The following is a 20,716-nucleotide window of genomic DNA, read 5'->3' on the forward strand; positions in this document are numbered from 1 at the left end:
TAATCATGAGGGCGCCCTACGCCCCCACACTTACGCGACCTTAGACCTTATCGCAAATACCAATGCGCAAGCGCAGACTGTTGAATGAGGTGCATTGTGGGATAGATATGGATCAAAATGTGGATACCAGCTGGACCACAATGCACCTAATTCCAAGCTTTACGCGCGCGCCCCGGTATTTGCGAAAAGGTCTTTTTCGCAAATACCGGGGCGCGCGCGTAAAGCTTGGAATTAGGTGCATTGTGGTCTAGCTGGTATCCAAATTTGATTCATATCTATCCCACAATGCACCTCATTCAACAGTTTGCGCTTGCGCATTGGTATTTGCGATAAGGTCTGTGCAACGCGTGGTGTTCATTGTCTCAAAAGGGGGAATACCCTGATTTCCATGCTCAAGATTACGAAATACTGTCTCTTTTTGCCACTCTTTGTCACTACTCTAGTATCTCAGAGAGAGATCCTGCATTTGTCTCCTCAGTTCAAAGAAGCAGACGAAAAAGAATACAAACAATTAAATGTAGTATTAGTAAGCATGCATGCAGGCGTCCTATTCAGGGCTAGAGAGATGGTAAGTTTGCTATACAAAAATACTGCTATTTGCTAAACAAAGAAATCGAATGTGGCATTTTTAGCATGTTTAAAGTGAGTGTGTACTTTGACCTTACTCGTACTCGGATTGACGTGGCTCGACCAAGACAGTTAAGGATTCCACAGTCATTCCACTTGTAGCCCGCCTTTGCCAGTATTTGTTAACAAAAATCACACTTTTGTTTGGGGTAAAAAACGAATGAATTTTGAGTGTGAACTCTACAAAAAATCTCAACGATCTTGACAACTTGCCTGATTTTTCGATTGATGGAACCTGACTAATTATGAGAACGACCACATAGTGTGCGCGCTTTGAAAATGAGCAAGTAGTCAAGATCGTTATCAAAAACGTGTGATCTTTTTTTAAACAAATCCAGGCTTAGGGCTGTCTACTTCAGTAGCATTACTTCTACTTCTACTTCGATACTTGGCATAGTCCTTCAGTCAGGATATAAACGCCATTAGATCGGTAGGCCTAAGTTTCATGATGCTGCTGGTTGCCGACAAAAAAGCGAAATAAATTGATCAAAGGTGCTGGGGCCAAGGATACGGGGAGTGGATTGGACCAATTTGGGGGGGCTACTCCAGACTCAATGGACGTTCGGGCGCTCGTGCAGCCCATTTATTAATTCTGCTTGGGCTGTGCCAATCCATTCCATGCCTATGTAACCGATGACAGTTTGGACATAGTCGATGGTTAGCCCTGGGGAAGGACCTAAGGACGTCAGTTTCTGTTGACTACATCAGAGGAGTCCAGCCTCAAAATATTTTGTCAATAGCCTATGATTGGAGTCGCGCGTATGTTTAAAGTGATCATAGCGCTTTCTCTACCACCAATAGTTGTTTTGATAATTGGAACCCTCTATTCTCCCTACAACCGTTGGGAGGATGTAGGGTTTTATAATTATCGCAGCAACACTACCAAGTGTGCTAGATAATTCAATTCAATGAACATTTATTTTCATGTCGACAATAACAATTTAAGCATATACTTGGAAACAATTATCGATGAATATAATAATGAAGGACAGATGCAATGCATAGAATTTGAAGATAATAACTACAAAAATTAACATAATAGTCAACATGCAGGGAAAAAGTTTAAGCAAAATCCTTTTGTATATTTCCCTGAGACAGACAAGGACTTGGACGACAAGGACAAAAAAAACCAAAAGCAACCAAAAACAGAGCAAAGAAACATAAAACAAACAATAACACAGACCAGACTAATCAATAAAAATAATTATCGACACCACAGTCTTTGTACAAAAAAAGTGTATATACTACAGTTACAAATACATATTCAAGAGGTGCTGTTTCAATTTCTTTGAGAATGAATTAAGTGAACGAGACTTTGTAATATCAGAGTTAAGGTTGATCCAGAATAGGGTGCCACGAGATACAATGTTGTTTTTGGAAAATGCTGTCCGGTTGAATTTTGTATACAAATCACCTTTTGAAACTACACGAGTTGAATAAGTATGGATTGATGACCAAGTTACTGAGCGCTGTACTCCTTTTTTCTTTTCTTTTTTCATTATCGGTTGATAATGACAAATTTCGAAAAGAAAAAAAAGTATAGTGCCGATAATGACAAATTTCGAACAAAGGAGGTTCAATAATGAAAAAAAAAAGAAAGAAAGAGTATAGCGCCGATAATGACCAAAAAAAAGTACAAGGCCCCATTAACTGGGTCTACAAGTGTGCAAAGTCCAAGTGACTGGATGACCTACAATCACAGCAAAATTTCTTGGGCCACCAATTCCCAACGTTACATATCCCCTGTCCAGTTCACTTCGCCCCGAGACTGGTCTCCAGACCGGTGGGGAGGGGGAGACTGGTTGGGAGACCGAGACTGGTCTCCAAACCGGTTGGGAGGGAGAGACTGAGACTGGTCTCCAGACCGGTGGGGAGGGGGAGACTGGTCTCCAGGCCGGTTGGGAGGGGGAGACTGGTGGGGAGACCGAGACTGGTCTCCAGACCGGTGGGGAGGGGGAGACTGGTGGGGGGACCGAGACTGGTCTCCAGAACAGTGGGGAGGGTGAGACTGGTGGGGAGACCGAGACTGGTCTCCAGACTGGTGGGGAGGGGGAGACTGGTGGGGGACCGAGACTGGTGGGGAGACCGAGACTGGTCTCCAGACCGGTGGGGAGGGTGAGACTGGTGGGGAGACCGAGACTGGTCTCCAGACTGGTGGGGAGGGGGAGACTGGTGGGGAGACCATGACTGGTCTCCAGACCGGTGGGGAGGGGGAGACTGGTGGGGAGACCGAGACTGATCTCCAGACCATGGGGAGGGGGAGACTGGTGGGGAGACCGACACTGGTCTCCAGACCGGTGGGGAGGGGGAGACGGGTGGGGAGACCGAGACTGGTCTCCTGACCGGTGGGGATGGGGAGACTGGTGGGGAGACCAAGACTGGTCTCCAGACCGGTGGGGAGGGGGAGACTGGTGGGGAGACCGAGACTGGTCTCCAGACCGGTGGGGAGGGGGAGACTGGTGGGGAGACCATGACTGGTCTCCAGACCGGTGGGGAGGGGGAGACTGGTGGGGGGACCGAGACTGGTCTCCAGACCAGTGGGGAGGGGGAGACTGGTGGGGAGACCGAGACTGGTCTCCAGACCTACTACATATGTTAATAACGCACTGGTACGATTGCGTCGGATAAGTTTAGACAGTTGGAAAAATGGAATAAAACACATTTACTATATCATGATGCTGTTTTCAGTCTTGACTTTTGAGCCTGTTACACAAACAAAGAGAAATTTTGGGTTCAAATCTTATCCGATTTTTGAATGGATTGCATTGCACTCACTCATCCCCTACATAAGCCGGATAATGTCCAAATGATGAAAATGCGATAATTGGTTCGGTAGGACTATAGTTTGCCTTTAAAGGCACAGATACATGAAAGTAGTTCAAGAAAATATACAATTGAGATCCAGGCCTATGGCATCCTTTGAAGGTTTATTTGCTGAATTGCAAATGACTTGAAAACAAGCATGCAAGAGCAGCCCAAGATCAGAAGTGTATCAAAAGCTGTGTATTTTTACTATTTACAGTAGGTATTTTGTTAGCAATAGTTGAGTCAATTTAACGAAGGCAAAAAAAGCAGATTATTATGGGCAATGGCACTTAAACTGTAAGATGTGCCCCCTTTTACCATGCTAGTTATAACCACTTTTATTGTATAAATAGTGCCCTCAAGGGTCGATACAGGTAATCACTGATCTTCCAATAATAATGATTATGGCGAGTTAACAGGGCCTGTGATGAGCCTTTATTATTTGGATATCAATAAACCCATGCGAAATCTCACAGAAACAATTAAGACACTGGACACTATTGGTAAAATTTGTCAAAGACCAGTCTACTCTCTTGGTGTATCTCAACATATGCATAAAATAATAAACCTGTGAAAATTTGAGCTCAATTGGTCATTGAAGTTGTGAGATAATAATGAAAGAAAAAACACTCTTGTCACGCGAAGTGTGCTTTTAGATGCTTGATTTCGAGACTTCAAATTCTAAACTTGAGGTCTCGAAATCAAAATTGTGGAAAATTACTTCTTTCTCGTAAACTACTACGTCACTTCAGAGGGAGCCGTTTCTCACAATGTTTTATACTATCAACCTCTCCTCATTACTCATTACCAAGTAATGTTTTATGCTTGAATAATTATTTTGAGTAGTTACCAATAGTGTCCACTGCCTTTAAGCTAACAACAGCTTTTATCATCAGAATCAGTGAATGAGAAATTTTCTCCACAAAACTAACAGAGCATGTGACAAATGTTTGACTTTTCCCCCATGATTAGGAATCTTTGAGGCCTTTGCAAACCCTGGCTGACTTGCAGGATGCATTGAGTGCAGCAAGAACAGACTACAACCACTCATCAGCCAAGGTAGTGACCAACAAGAAACACATCAGAAATTCAAAGAAAATGGCGTTCAAGTCGTCATTTGTAGCAAAGTCAAATCATACAGAAAGATCTGAACCAGTGGACACCAAGAAGCAATTGGAAGTTGACCAAGCTGTGGCAGCATCGAATGACAGGTAAAGAGCAGTGCAATGCAATAATGAACAGCAACACAATGGGGGATTGTGGGCCATGGGACTAGGGTAAAAAAGTTGTGGTCTGATTAGTGAGCATTAATTCTGCTTTTAAGCTATAATTACACATGGTACCTTTTTTTTGTTTAATGTTTTTGTTCTGCCACTACTGTAATGTGATTATTAGTGATGTCACATGCAGGACTTAGTGTGTATTTTGTGCCAATACACCCGTATGACCAGAATGACTCTCCTGACAAACGGAGCATGCCCGAAACAACCTCACTTTGTTTCATGGAAATGATGGATGCACATCTTTCGGAAGTACGTTCGGAAGTGCAACGGGTCTACAAAAGACAATAGATCCCTTACATGACGCAAAACGGTGCGCTAAGGTGACATGCAGTTTTTTTCATGCAAAAACAACTGTCTTCGATAAGTAGGATTTGAAACTTTGCATGCTGGAAATTCGATTTAATGACTATCTCTAATGAGTTGTGGTGGTCCTGAATGAAAACCGTTGGTTTCAACTCGACCAGTATGCTCTGATCTTCTGTAGAAACTATCTTCGAACAATCCGCCTCCTTTTGGCCTCAGGGAATGTTACTCATTCCTCTAAAACTACCGCACCTCAGAGCAAGTAATAGTTTAAGGGAAGCTTTCTACCATCAATATCTGGAGACTGTGACATTGGGTTTTGTGTCCTACGAAAAGTACCCAAACCCTTTAATGAGGGAATAATCTGTTGAAACAAATGTGTTTGGTTTTTCTTTTGATTTCAGAGAGAGTGAAGAACGTCATATCCAGATATTTGTTTCTAATCCAGTAAAGGAGAGTCTCTGTCTGCAACTTCATCCATCCACCACCATCTCTGACTTGAAAGAAATAATCCAGGAAAGACTAAACATCCAAGCAAAGAATCAGCATCTTGTCACTAAGAGGGGCATTGAGGTATGAGACTTGTAACATCTAAAAGTTTTTCTTTGTGAATTTAATGGAATTTATTTTTGAGAAGTATTTTCCAGAGGTTACATCAGAGAGTTTTAGTCTGTTAGAAAACCCTGTCCGTCTAAAAGTGTGACTGTGGGTATGCATTCTTTGGCATTTCCTGGCAGGCAAGAAACTACACCGGTACAAAAAGTAAATTGTCATATTGACCTGGTGAAGATATGACAGTTTACTTTTTGTATTGTTGTGTTGTTAGCACACATTCTACAAAATATTTACAGCTGAACAAAGTTTAAGATATGTCCTTTTTTGTATTTTTGGCGAGCTGCTTTAGCAGTATGCGAGCCTATGTAATACCGATTTTGTCCGTCCGTCTGTCCGTCCGTCCGTCCGTTCGGCCGTCCGCACTCAGTAGAAATGTTAAAGTTTTTGGTTTAAGTTTCAGTCTTTGAGTTGAGTTGTTTTTGGTATGTACAAGCCCAAGTGAGATTGTTATAATATACTTGTCAGTCATTGTTTGTAGTTTTTAGCTATGTTTTCCAATAATGTTGAAGTTTTTGGAATAAATTTTTTTTTTAAGTTTTTGGAATACAAAAAATTTTAAAAATTTTTTTTCAGGCTCAAAGTCAAACATTGGCATCTGGATTTTAAAGAAACAAACTCAAACTTAAATCTTAAAGTTTTGAAATAATTTGTTTAAACAAAAATCAATCTCTCTGTCACTGGTTCCAGTTGAATGAGCTGAAACAATGAAAAACATAAAATGATCATAACTCCTGATTGCAACGATGTACTGACTTGAAACTTAAGTCAAACATTGCTTCTGTCGTATAGATACATATGAAAAGATAAAGTTCAAAGAGTGCATCAATGGTTCCAATTGAATGAGCTGAAACAATGAAAACCTTAAATGGTCATAACTTTTTTTATGCAATGATGTACTGACTTGAAACTTAATACATTGCTTCTGTCGTATAGATACATATGAAAAGATAAAATTCAAAGAGTGCATCAATGGTTCCAGTTCTTTATTGCAATGATGTACAGATTTAAAACTTCAATCAAATATTGCTGCTTACATGTAGATAATATGAAAAGATGAAAACCTTAAATGGTCTTAACTTCATACTTGTCAATGTCTCCACCCCTGTGACCATCAGTTGATCAAATGATTGGTTTTTCTGTCAGTCATTGGTTCTATCTGGCGATCGGCAGCTCGCCATGGCAGCTTCACTGTCTAGTTAAACTTTGTTGAAATTCTTTGCTGCAATTTTCAAAAGTCCAGGTTGTTTATTCAGTTTGTAAAGATGCAACATCTAATATATATAGTTGACGCTACTCGGGCCGAAATCGGCTCGAGACGTTGTGACCACGGGTTTGTCCAATGTCAGAAATTCGTCTCTGCCATCCAGGCCAATCCTGGGCAGCTTGAACAGCTTGATCGTGTTGTAGGCCGATGGCGTTGAGGTTGTCTATAAGCCATCTATTGAAACGTCAAGTCAAAGTGACTGAGTCATCGAACTTGCCATGAAGAAATAAGTCCATGACGACTCTTGTGGTTGTACTCTGAGAAGATTTTACTAAAACGTCAAGTAGTAATGACCAAAATCTTGAACACTTTTACCCACATAAATTTTGAGATACGATGCAGTAGCAGTTTTTAACAAATCCCTCAATTGTTAACGCCCACACAAAATTTCTATATTAAAAATATCCACATCTTTTACCTATTCCCACATTTTGTGTGCACCTTTAGAGATGCTTTTCGAAACTTCCGAAGAATTATAAAGGAATTTTACTGTCCGGCAAGTAGTTCTTAAGGTGAATTGGTTATCCTTTTTTTGTTGAACATACAGCTTTGTGACACACAGTCTCTGATTGTGCTTGGCATTCAGCAAGATACCAACCTAGAGTTACGTCAAGTTGCTGGGTTGATGGGCGGTACAAGAAAGCGGAAATCGGGAAGTGGTAAGTGTGAGCCAATCTAAACACTGTATTCTGCCCCTTAAGGTTCTTGGCATTCAGCCTTTCTGATTATTAAAAGTCATTCGATTGATAGGTGGTTCATGAAACCAAAACTAGGGTAAATCGGATTGCTAATGAAGGTTACTAAAGTACGAAAGAGACAGAAAGCTAGACATTCACTGTTTGGATGTGTGGTAAAAGGAAGCAGAATTCGTCAAAGTTTAATCTACTGCTTCTCTTTTTTTATAAAGCATCAGTATTTTAAAAGTAGTTTGGTTTGCTCGAGACAATTTAAAATTAAAAAATAAATAAAAAATTCCTCTGAGGGAATCCCACCTTCAATACCAACACAACAGACAAATTGTCTTTTTTGGTTTACAGGGCAGGGAAAAACTGTAAAAATAGCCACAATACGACTTCAAGATGAGCAGGAAACAAAGACTAGCTCAGAATCAAAACAAGAAGATGTCCCTGAGTCTATTGAGACTATTGCTGGCATGACTGGTTCTTCTACTTGTGCAGTCCAGTCTCAGAAAACTTCTCCTAGAACAGGGGCTATTCCTAAGAACACAAGGGGAAGGAAAGAACAAATGATGAAGCATCAATCTCGAGAAGGACTAGCAACTCAACAGAGAGCCTCTACTGAGAAACAAGATTGCTTAGTCCAGTCCCAGAGAACTTCTCCTAGAACAGGGGCCATTTCTAAGAACGCAAGAGAAAGGAAAGAACAAATGAATCTTCAATCTCGAGAACGACTTGAAACTCCACAGAGTGTCTCTACTGAGAAACAAGATTGCTTAGTCCAGTCCCGGAGAACTTCTCCTAGAACAGGGGCCATTCCTAAGAACACAAGAGGAAGGAAAGAACAAATGAAGCCTCAATCTCAAACAACAGCAAAACCTCATCAGAGTGCCTCGGTCCAGTTACCTGAGGAACCTAAACCTCATCAGAGTGCCTCAGTCCATTTGCCTGAGGAACCTAAACCTCATCAGAGTGCCTCGGTCCAGTTACCTGAGGAACCTAAACCTCATCAGAGTTCCTTGGTCCAGTTGCCGGAGGAACCTAAACCGCATCAGAGTGCCTCGGTCCATTTGCAGGACAAACCTACATGTAAACCTCATCAGCGTACCTCAGTCCATATGCTGGAGGAACTTAAACCTCATCAGAATGCCTTGGTTCATTTGCCAGAGGAACCCATACTGCATCAGAGTGTGTCGTCTACAGCAGGAATCATCAATGAGATAGCTTCAAACTGTGACTGTAAAGGTACAGATCAACAAGAACCTTTATGCTTTTGAATCATTACAAACTTATTGAAGTAAAATGAAAACCAACTTACTCCCTCATAATTCATGTAATTGTCACATTTTACTACATGTTATAAAGTTAACTGTTACATAATTATTGCAACTCTAACCACTTGGTTTGCTTATACTTGATTGCTCATGTTCTAATACTCAAAGTCACTTTAGACAATCTATTCTTGGAATACAACTCCGTCTCGATCTTAAATGGCTGTTAAAAACCTTGCAGCTAGGGTTTTGTCTGCGAAAGAAACTCACCTTTCAGCTTGATCCTTCATGGTCCTTTATCATCATCTTCCTATACTGTGCTACAACCTCCTCCAGTGTGGACACGGTACTGTAAATCAGAAGATGACTTTGTTGTATTCATCAATTGGAATCATGTATCTTGTTCAAATATTTTTTTTTATCTCTCTTTTTCTAGAAATAGTTCCTACAATTCACCAAGACCTCGCAACAAGATCACAATCATCTGATGCGCTTACCTTATATCATCACCAACCACAGGCAATGGTGAACGACATGTCAATCGGAGAGGGTAGTAACGTCTTTATGGCCCCCGCTTCTGGAATAACCTTCAAGAAAAAGTTCATACAACATGTATCTGTAACAGGTATTATACAGCTTTACTTTTCTACTATAGATACAATTACTTTTTTTGCTAAAAACAACCAAAACATACTTACATTTAACATTTAAAATATTTAAGTTTCAAGATTAAATCCCCCTTGAAACAAACACAGAACAAACAATTTACAAAACAAACAAAATTATTACTCCATAATACAATCCAAGAATAAAATAAAACAATATGTGATGGCTGGACTTTGTTTATTACTGCTCACCAGGAGCGGCTCACGACAGGAGCAGCTCGACAATCCTCAAGCTCAAGTTACCCCAATTATACTGAAAACTGAGGACAAATTAAAGCAACTCATTTTGGTGTATGGAAACAAGTTTTCTACAGAAAAGCAAAGCCACTTTGAGTTTGTAATAATTAGATAACATTATGTAAGCTCTTCAGCAATAAACATATGGAAGATATTTATTGCATTGATTTTTGTTCATTATATCTCTCAGCAGTAATGCCACATCCCAATCATCAAGCCCAAGCTATTGCAGATGTGACTAGAGAGGTATTGAAGCTAGTGGACATGACTACAGGTAGCTAGTAGATACTCTCAAGATACACAAAAGAAACATCTATGATAAACTTGTATGAGATGAATATGTTGAAAAGTTAGTGATTACATTAAAGAAATTGACACTAGATTGGAATCATATGAAGACTTTCAACTTGAAGACCAGAGAGGGCGTTATCAGCAGGTCAGTAAAAAGCTCCTGGTGGTCGTTCTTAATCTTTGAATCTGACTACTTAGGGTCAAGTCCGACTTCAAGTCCAAGTTTGGAGTCACAAGGATAGAGCCTGTGTCAGAATTTAATAACCTGTATGTGTTTATTACCTCTCAACAGGAGCCCCATCAAACCCCGATTCTCAAGGTCAAGCTATTTCAGATGAACTTCCAGAGGCATTGAAGCAAGTTTACATGAATACAGGTAGCTTTGTACAGATGCTCCCATGGGTTGATGATGATCAGATGCACATAATGGACATCTACACTAAGCTTGTTTTAGTTGAACATGTTGACAAGGTAGGGAAGATTGTGAAACAGAAAAAACGAATGGAATCATATGGAGACATTTTCCACTTCAAAACAAGGGAGGGCAATCCCATCAAACGTGTTGTTTTTAGTGGATCGGCAGGTCTTGGAAAGACGACTCTTTGTGACAAAATCGCTTATGATTGGGCAGTTGGTAAGAGTGAGATACTCAAAAGATTCAAACTTGTTTTTGTTTTGAAAATGCGTGAACTGAAAACAAATTCAGACCTTATTGATGCTGTCTTTGAGCAGCTTTTGGACAAAGAGGCTGTATTAAGGTCTGAATTAAAAGGGTTCATTGACAAGAACCAAGACAAAGTGTTGATCCTCTTGGATGGGTTTGACGAATTTCAAACCACTAAGCTAAAAAAGTCCTCATTTGGTTCACTTCTCAAGGCTCTTAATCGAAAGCAGTACAAAGAATGCTGGGTAGTTATCGCATCTCGTCCTCCCCTTGACCAACTAGTCAGCTCATCATTGGTTGAAAAGCCATTCACTCATGTGGAAGTTGAGGGGTTTTCAGCTGAGGATATTGAGGAATATGTGAATAAATTCTTCCCTGATGACCTTGAGAATGTTAGGAAGCTGATAGAGAAGATACAATCTTCTGAAGTTTTGTCTGATTTGGCAAAGAGTCCAATGTTGCTGCTTCTGATGTGCTTGCTCTGGAGAGAGTCGGGAAAACTCCCAGACACAATGACTCGTCTATACAACGATGCATTGAAATACATATTCAGGAGAAAAGCAGAAGACTCACAAGATGAAATATCACAAATATTGATTTCAATTGGAAAGGTTGCTCTACATGGTTTAATTTCTACAGATCAGTGTCTTTCCTTTAAAGAAAAAGATTTTGACAAGAAAGCATTCGATGCAGCAATACGTGCAGGTGTTCTCACTAGCGAAAGGGTCTTCAAGAGGCTAGACGTTCATAACAATGTGTATTTTATACACAAAACTTTCTTGGAATTCTGTGCTGCAATGTATTGGCAAAGTTTAATCAACACAGAGGAATTTGAAGACATCCTTGTCCGGGTTTGCAGTGCCTCAAGTGGATATCCTTCTCCATATGAGTATCTGTTAAGGTTTTGTTGTGGTGACAATGAGGAATGTACAAACAAAGTCTTACAAAAACTGCAGAAGAATGAAGACCCAAGGTTGGGTCTTATTTGTTACTTTGAGAGTCAGTCCAAGTGCTTACCATCAGAGGATTTCATCAATGCAGTTGTGAGGACTGAAATTAGAATAGATGGGTGGAATAGTGATTGTTTGAACGCCTTCTTTCAATTAGTGAAGCAAATTGTTAATCAAACAAACTTCCAAGATAGTGCCTACCTTTCCAGTGTAAATCATCTTTCCATTACAAACTGTGACCTACAAGGGTTTGGTAGTGGGTTAGCAAATTGGTGTTTGGGTGGTTGTGCATCATTGTGGGCTCCTCCTTTGAAGCAAATGAACCACCTCAAGAACCTGAGCTTGGCACACTGCCAACTGATAGGGGAAGACATGGCCCATATTGCTGAATCAGTTAGTGACATGCCAACTCTAATTGATCTGGACTTGTCTGGGAATGAAACCTTGGGTGGTTCTGCATCATTGTGGGCTACTCAATTGAAGGGAATGAAACACCTCAAGAAGCTGGGAATTGCTTACTGCAAACTGTTAAGGGGAGACATGGCACCTATTGCTGAGTCGATGAGTGACATGCCAACTCTGATTGAACTGGATCTGTCTGGGAATGAAACCTTGTGTGGTTGTGCATCATTGTGGGCTACTCATTTGAAGAGAATGAAGCACCTCAATAAGCTGATATTGACATACTGCGAACTTAAAGGGGCAGACATGGCCCCTATTGCTGAGTCAGTGAGTGACATGCCAAATCTAATAGATCTGGATTTGGCGGGGAATGTTACCTTGGGTGGTTGTGCATCCTTGTGGGGTACTCATTTGAAGAGAATGAAACACCTCAAGAAGCTGACAATGGCATACTGCAAACTGATAGGGGAAGACGTGGCCCCTATTGCTGAGTCAATGAGTGACATGCCAAATCTAGGTGATCTGAATTTGCGTGGGAATGAAGCTTTGGGTGGTTGTGCATCATTGTGGGCTACTCATTTGAAGAGCATGAAACACCTCGAGAAGCTCAGTTTGGAAAGTTTTAGACTGGCGGGGAAAGACTTGGCAACTATCGCTGAGTCAGTGAGTGACATGCCAAATCTAATAGATCTGGATCTGTCTTACTATGAATTGGGGGGTAGTGCATCATTGCGGGCTACTTCTTTGAAGAGAATGAAATGCCTCAAGAAGCTTACATTGAAAGGTTGCAGACTGTTATGGAATGACATGGCACCTATTGCCGAGTCACTGAGTGAAATGCCAACTCTGATTGAACTGGATCTGTCTTGGAATGTATTCTTGGGTGGTTGTGCATCATTGTGGGCTACTCATTTGAAGAGAATGAAACACCTCACTAAGCTGAGATTGACATACTGCAAAGTGATGGGGGAGGACGTGGCCCCTATTGCCGAGTCGGTGAGTGACATGCCAACTCTAACTGATCTGGACTTGTCTGGGAATGAAACCTTGGGTGGTTCTGCGTCATTGTGGGCTACTCATTTGAAGAGAATGAAACACCTCAAGAAGCTGAGTTTGGAAAGTTGCAGACTGGTATTGAATGACATTGTACCTATTGCTAAGTCAGTGAGTGACATGCCAACTCTTGATCTGGAGATGTCTGGGAATAAAACCCTGGGGGGGTTGCGCATCATTGTGGGGTCCTCATTTTAAAAGAGTGAAACAAATTGAAGACACTGACATTGACAGGACTGCAGACTGATATGGAATGACATGGCACGTTTTGCTGAGTCATTGAGTAACTTGCCAACTCTAATTGATGTGGATCTGCATCATTGTGGGCTACTCATTTGAAGAGACACCTCAAGAAGCTGACATTGACATTATGCCAACTTTTACGGAGAAAGATATGGCCCCCATTTATTGCTGTTTTTGAGTGACATGCCAACTGTGACAGAGTGGTGGTTCACTAGTGGAAATTATAGTCATACATATGAAAACATTACCCATCGCTTCTCAGTTTGATCTACACTGTCATCAGGCTGAGACACTCTACTCCTGAAACAGTCTACTCCTGTTGAATAAAATGATGAGTCCAAGTCTCCATGCATGGTGGTAGGTCAGACATCTTTGGTATTTCTGGTTTGGCATGCCATTCACGACAGTATACAGTCAGGTATCAGTGGGACTTGGGGTATCACTGCTCAACAGAAAGTGGATTTCTTCAGTTCGGCATGGTCCCTTGGTAAATGGTTGATTGGTGAATGGACTTACTGTCATAAGGTGGCTGAGAAAGGAATGTGGGACCACTCTTCCATCTTGGCTCTTGGCAGACCTCCCTTCTGGTACTTGCCGCAGGTAATTTCTTTGCTGGATTGTTAGCAGTGTCCACATAATGCCCACAACAGTTTTTAGTTAGCTGGATTTGTTAGTCATGGAAGCGATCAATTCTGCTTCATGACATTCTAGACATTCTGGTTCAAAGGGATTTTTTTGTTTGCTGCATACGCCACATCATCAAGATGACGTACTTCATGCCTGTCTTCCAGTTGTAATTGTAACTCTGGACACTATTGGTAATTGACAAAGACCAGTCTTCTCACTTGGTGTATCTCAACATAAGCATAGAATAACAAACCTGTGAAAATTTGAGCTCAATCGGTCATCGAAGTTGCGAGATTATAATGAAAGAAAAAACCACCCTTGTCACACAAAGTTGTGTGCGTTTAGATGGTTGATTTCGAGACCTCAAGTTCTAAACCTGAGGTCTCAAAATCAAATTCGTGGAAAATTACTTCTTTCTCGAAAACTATGGCACTACAGAAGGAGCCGTTTCTCACAATGTTTTATACCATCAACCTCTCCTTATTACTCGTTACCAAGTAAGGTTTTATGCTAATAAATATTTTGAGTAACTACCAATAGTGTCCACTGCCTTTAAGCTGTGCCTTCTTTCTTTGTTGGAGAAGATTTACTTCTTGCTGACATTACTCAATGTCATTAGTCAATGTTATTGAGGGGAGGTGCAAAGATGGGGGTGCTCTTTACTTTGGAAATTGGAGCTGGCCGGGGGTTGTGATTGGTCATCTCCAACACTTCCCTTCTCAAGTTGTTCCATGGGTTGCTGTGTGCGATTACGGCTCGGAGGACCATATGATAAGTGGTGGTTCACTTATAAAGGGAATAATATTAGATGGTTCAAAGGGGTAGCACACAGAGACAATGACAATCGATTACACTGGTTTGAGCAGTGGATGATTAGAGAGGAATTTCACATCTGTGATATAGTCAAACTCAACTCTGTTTTGATGGAATATCGTCGGCACAAAATGGTGGTTACATTTACAGACCATTAAAGGCAGTGGACACTATTGGTAATTACTCAAAATAAATATTGGCATAAAACCTTTCTTGGTGACGAGTAATGGGGAGAGGCTGATGGTATAAAACATTGTGAGAAACGGCTCCTTCTGAAGTGCCATAGTTTTCGAGAAAGAAGTAATTTTCCACGAATTTGATTTTGAGACCTCAGATTTAGAACTCGAGGTCTCGAAATCAGCCATCTAAACGCACACAACTTCGTGTGACAAGGGTTATTTTTCTTTCATTATTATCTCGCAACTTCGATGACCGATTGAGCTCGAATTTTCACAGGTTTGTAATTTTATGCATATGTTGAGATACACTAACTGTGAAGGCTAGTCTTTGACAATTACCAATAGTGTCCATTGCCTTTAAAAATGTGAAATCATCAAATATTTGTGGATTTTTACAAAAATTGCATTGATATGGTATCAAACACAGTGGCATTCTACACCATGTACATGTACATTTACGTGAGGTGACAGAAATTTAAATGATATTAATTTTGGTTTTACCCACCGATGTGTGGTAGCACTGTATACGCAGTACTTTCCATATAAATAGTTTTCCATTTTCATCTGTTGGACAAATAGGTGGATCACAAAACCTAATTTGACCTTCGGGTTCCGTTAGTTATCACACAACCGCGAACTGTCAAATTTTACATTCTTGTAAACTGTACTTGGCTAATAAAACCAACTATACAGTCAAGCAAATTTCACACGTTGCTTTAAAAAGGTGCAATACGAAGGGTGCAATACGTGACACTGCTGTTGCCATGGATCAACCAATCAGAATAGAGGATTTAAAGTTGCTTGAAGATAATACTTGTTTCATTATGTCTTCTAGATGTACACTTATTTCAGAATATCATTTTCAATTTACAATGCTGCAAGTAAAACATAACAATTCCTTTCATGACCCTAAGGATAAAAGGTTGTATACTCAGAGTAACCTTCATTGTACACAGTCTGTTCCGGGCATGCCCACAGCGTTTTCTTACAAGCAATTAATAATTGTTTTTCCCTGTGCACCCATGGCATCTAGTTTACACAAAATCATTGCTGGGTTTCTTGGTCATGATGTCGTGTTGCAATTGAACAAATGTAGCAAATCAGTGTATAACATTTGTTTTTGTTTTAACCAATCAAGGTGGTTCCCGCGCATCAGGATTTGTGTTTTCTGCGCATCAGGATTTTTGTTTTGGCGGGCTTATTATTTTATCCGTCACTTCGTCACAGTCTTTCAACGTGGATGATGTGAATAATTTTCCTACCACCATCCCACTTACTGCACCTGTTATTTTGCACTTATGTTCTTAGTGGCGTTTTTTTTCAAGTTGCTGCAATGGCACAGTTTGAAGGGTACAGACAGCCATTTACCCCGATTTTGGAATTTTTCGAACAACCTGTAATAATTATAATAAACAAAATGGAATTTGTTAATTGTTTTTGGTATTGTTTCCATGGCGTTCGAAAGTTTCATGAGGCTTTTTTACTTACTTGCTGTTTTTCACATTCTGGCGTATTTATTTGTTTGTTTTATTTTGGTTTATTTTGAAACATAACTTTTGTTTTGTGCTTAATTCTTATTTGTTCTTGCCCTTCTGTTTAATCTCAGGTGTTTTACATTCGTTTTCAGGTCCTATTGCTTGTTCTAAAGCTTTATTTTGTCTCTATTTAAGTACAGGTTTTTTTAAATTATTACTATTTATTGTATTTTCTTATATATATTTAATTTATATATATTTTATTTACATGTACATGTATAGTCTATTATGTATTCTGTATATGTTCCCATCTCAAGTTTGGATTGACAGACTTAGGGTCACAGAGTTTAAAGCCATTGGACCCTTTCAGTACAGAAACAAACAAAAAAGTTCACAGATTTACAAATAACTTACAGGGTTTACAGAAGGTACATGTAGTGGTGAAAGACTTCTCTTGAAACATTATACCATGAAGTGCTTTGCTTTTTGAGAAAACAGTAAAACAATATCAATTCTCGATATCGAGAATTGCGGATTTATTTTAAACACAAAAAGTCATGACACGGCGAAATGTGCAGATACAAGGGTGGGTTTTCCCGTTATTTTCTCCCAACTTTGATGACCGATTGAGCCTAAATTTTCACAGGTTTGTTATTTTATATAGAAGTTGTGATACACGAAGTGCAAGTGCATCCTGGTTTGTTTTGTATTTTTGGGTCAAATTGAACCCAGATTCGGGTGCAAGTGCATCCTGATTAGGGGTCAGTTGTACCCTGCTTGTTTTCTTGTGTTCGGTTTGCCCAATTCAGTATCCGGCACAAATAAAATCAGTTGGTTTTCAGACTGGCAGTAATTCAAAAATTTGTGCCATGTTTTATTCATATTCAAGAATGAAATTTTTCTAGATGTTGTTTAAGGTTTTCCAGCTATGAGCTCAATTCTGGAAATTTCATTAAAGAAAACATCTCCCAGGTAATTTGCTGAGTCGCAGGCAACAAAAAGTTAAGTTATTAGATCGTTTTCATGTTGCATTAATTTTTGATTTCGCAGTTAAATATGTCATACATTTTGAAAGCCTTTTCTGAGGCCTGCATTAGAGTTATTTATGGTCATTGCAACAATAGGCCTTAAAGTCATTTTAAATAAGGGAATAAAAAGGTAGCGACGAGTTCTTTAAGGTCAATTAAAACCGACAGGGTCGTGGCCATGCGATAAAGGCCCAAGCCAAAGGCCCGGGCCTTTATCGCACGGCCCGGGTTGAGCTTCGATTGAGACATTTCTTTGTTCTTCAGTTTATATAGGATATTATTAAATAGTTTGTCAATAATCAAAACCGAAATTCAAACTGCTCGTATTGCTCCCCCCCCCCCCCCTGTTGTGCCCCCTAAAAATTTAACTTAGTTACGGCACTGGTTCGCTCGTGTATGAGAATACATGTACCTCACCTACCATTGCTTTTTTTCTGCGAGTAGATTGTATTAATTTTTGTTGACCTATGGCAAAATTAAGAAAGATAAGTGTTCACTGCAAAAGGTTGTAAGCTGTGAATGTGCACAACTGTGAATAAAGAAAACTTAGTTTGAAAAACTGATCTTTTCTCGGTAAACTTCATTGTACATGTTTTAAGGTTCGGGTGAATTCTTTAACTTGGTGAACATTTTAACTTCTGACTTTCAACATGGCTCACAAGATGCTCCTACCTCCAGTGATAAGTGGACATTTTTTAGCCAGAATTATAGGGTGTGATGTTCGATTAGCTTCCGTGTCGACCCCATGGTGCTCATTCGGGTGAGCCCCTGACAAGAGCTAATTGAACGATCACTCACCCCACCCGCTCATGGTAGCGTCATGAACCTCGGGCCAGCCCCAAGTGTGATCACAGTGATTATGAGACAAAAGTTATTTTAGCATGTAAAAACCTATTTTCATGACATTGTTTTACTCATTTCTCAAAAACTACAGCACCTCAGCAACTAATATTTTAAGGTACGCTTTCTACTATCATTATCTTCAAACAGTGTAAGTTTAATGTAAATCAGTGTACATTGTGTTTTGTGTTACAAAAAGTACCCAAAACCTTTAAAGACACTGGAGACATAAGTAATTGTCAAAGACCAGTGTTGTACTTGTGTATCCACACATATTTTGTGTATCCCAAAATAAAAAAATCAGTGAAAATTTTGGCTCATCAATATTGGTCATCAAGGTTGCAAGACTATTATGAAAGAAAAAACACCCTTGTTGCACAAATTTGTGTGCTTTCAGATGCCTGCCTGAAGTCTTCCCCAAATTCAAACGTTGTGGTGAGATATTTATTATAAAATCAATAATGAGCCAGTTTGTAACTTTTACGCCCAAGAAAATTCCTCATATCCATTCAATAATAGAATAAATTTTTTATGGATAATTATTTATAGTCTACACAACATTTACATTGGCAAGGTTATGGACACACTATTGGTAATTGTCAAAGACTAGTCCTCTCACTTCTCACTATATCTCAACATATGCATAAAAAAACAAACCTGTGAAAATTTGAACTCAATTGATCATCTAAGTTGTGAGAGAATAATGGAAGAAAACACACCCTTGAAGCACAAGGTCTGTGCTTTCAGATGCCTTGGAAGTCAATACCTCAGCTGAGGTCTCAGATATTTTCAAATATTTTAGTGAGAAATTACTTCTTTCTCAAAAACTCTTATTACTTCAGAGAGAGCCATTTTTCAGAATGTTTTATACTACTTACAGCTGTCCATTGCTTGTTACCAAGTTAGTTTTCATGCTTCATGTAACAACTATTTTGAGTATTTACCAATATTGTACACTATTGGTAAATACTCCAGTGCCTTTAATGTAAATTGTCATGAAATCACAACAAAAGAGCGAATAATCAAGATCATTCTGAGATCAAAAACAAACCACACACATGAAACTTAAATGTACTTTGTTTTATTCATAACTTTTTTATCAGTGCATGTACATGTAAGTTTAGGTGATGTGAACACACATAAGAGAGGTTTCGCAAGTCTACGGCTACACATACAGATACCGATACGTCGACACTTTGTGTGTTCACGCTTATCCACCACTATCCTATTTTGCACACACGTTAGCTACAGATACAGGAACTCATACACGTCGTAGAAAAGCGGATACTGTTTTGCAGCCTTTTAGCTGTCTTTTTGTCCCAGATCAAAATCATTTCCCATGGAATTGCTTTCACTGGTATCGTGCTTGCTATAGATTGAAAATTGTTAGTCATTTGCAAGCAAAATGATGAGAGAATGCAGTGTAAAAAAACACGGGTTCTCTATACAATGTAGGTAATGCTTGTCGGGAAAACACTCATGATGAATGCGAGCGCACTCAAGTGACACATACCTATATTTTGCGAAACAAAATCCAACACGCAGCTGATGTGAACGGATACGGTTATCATATCAGTATCTGTATCCGCACGCTTGCGAAACCTCTCTAATAACTAGAAAAAGATACATTTAATACTAATAGTTTCAAGGTTTTATTTCAGCCTCTCCATCAAATTTTTTGGTCAACCATTCTCCACTGGAGATAAAAATCAAAATTATGTCACCAAATAGAGGACCTCAATGTTGTAATAAAAAAAATAAATAGGCATTCAAGAACTTTCAAGGAAACATGTACTACAAGTACCAACAAGGTTTGCACAGCAAACTTTTTTCCACCCCCCAAATCGCCTACAAAAACTTGTTTATATATTTCCTCCCCGAAAAACCCCCAATTCCCTATGGACAATTTCAGGTCGCTCATAAAATAAGATTTACTTTGTAAGACATTAATACATTTGAAGTTATAAAACAGAAATTGCAAGTAAAACAACACAAACAGTACCTGGTATTATCAAATAAATCTTTGCAATATAAAATGGAGAACTCAGTTTTGATAAAATCTCTTTGGTTTAAATTTTGTACCCTTTTCAGAAATTAGTTTTATAGTGCGCTACATATACAACTGTCATTAAAGACACAATATCTGAATTAAAGTACATAACAAAGACTACATAAAGACTACATAAATGCTACCATATAATAGTTCAAACAATTGTTAATATTAAAACAAACAAAAATTCACTTGTATTGATTCTGAATTACCCTGCCTCACCAATAATGCTGATTTTCATACCAAGCTTTATCCAACTCCCAAGCTCAAAATTGCTCTCCGTAATTGTTTTTCTTTGGCCACCATTTTTTTTAAATGGTCAATATAGTTATAAAAATATGTGTTATATCAAGA

At 39.4% G+C, this 20,716-nt stretch overlaps 1 protein-coding gene across 2 annotated transcripts; it reads left to right on the forward strand.

The window, feature by feature from the left end:
• The first annotated feature begins 383 nt into the window (after positions 1-383).
• On the forward strand, positions 384-14,202 carry LOC117306865 (NLR family CARD domain-containing protein 3-like). Of its 2 annotated transcripts, none has more exons than XM_033791422.1 (8): positions 384-568; positions 4,405-4,643; positions 5,423-5,591; positions 7,445-7,556; positions 7,935-8,819; positions 9,282-9,470; positions 9,938-10,021; positions 10,331-14,202. In XM_033791422.1, the coding sequence occupies exons 1-8, from the start codon at positions 389-391 to the stop codon at positions 13,303-13,305; spliced, it is 4,833 nt and encodes a 1,610-aa protein (XP_033647313.1). In that variant the 5' UTR covers positions 384-388; the 3' UTR covers positions 13,306-14,202. The 2 variants fall into 2 exon arrangements, with proteins under 2 accessions (XP_033647313.1, XP_033647314.1); XM_033791423.1 differs by having other exon boundaries at positions 9,941-10,021.
• Positions 14,203-20,716: the final 6,514 nt, after the last annotated feature.

This window comes from Asterias rubens, chromosome 2 (assembly GCF_902459465.1).
Source record: "Asterias rubens chromosome 2, eAstRub1.3, whole genome shotgun sequence".
Taxonomy (NCBI): Eukaryota; Metazoa; Echinodermata; class Asteroidea; order Forcipulatida; family Asteriidae; genus Asterias; species Asterias rubens.

Bases quoted from the DNA above. Each gene is read 5' to 3' on its own strand.
- LOC117306865 (XM_033791422.1), top strand. From the start codon at position 389: ATGCTCAAGATTACGAAATACTGTCTCTTTTTGCCACTCTTTGTCACT. The intron at 569-4,404 runs GTAAGTTTGCTA...CCCCATGATTAG, and splicing joins TATTCAGGGCTAGAGAGATG to GAATCTTTGAGGCCTTTGCA. The intron at 8,820-9,281 runs GTACAGATCAAC...CTCTTTTTCTAG, and splicing joins TTCAAACTGTGACTGTAAAG to AAATAGTTCCTACAATTCAC.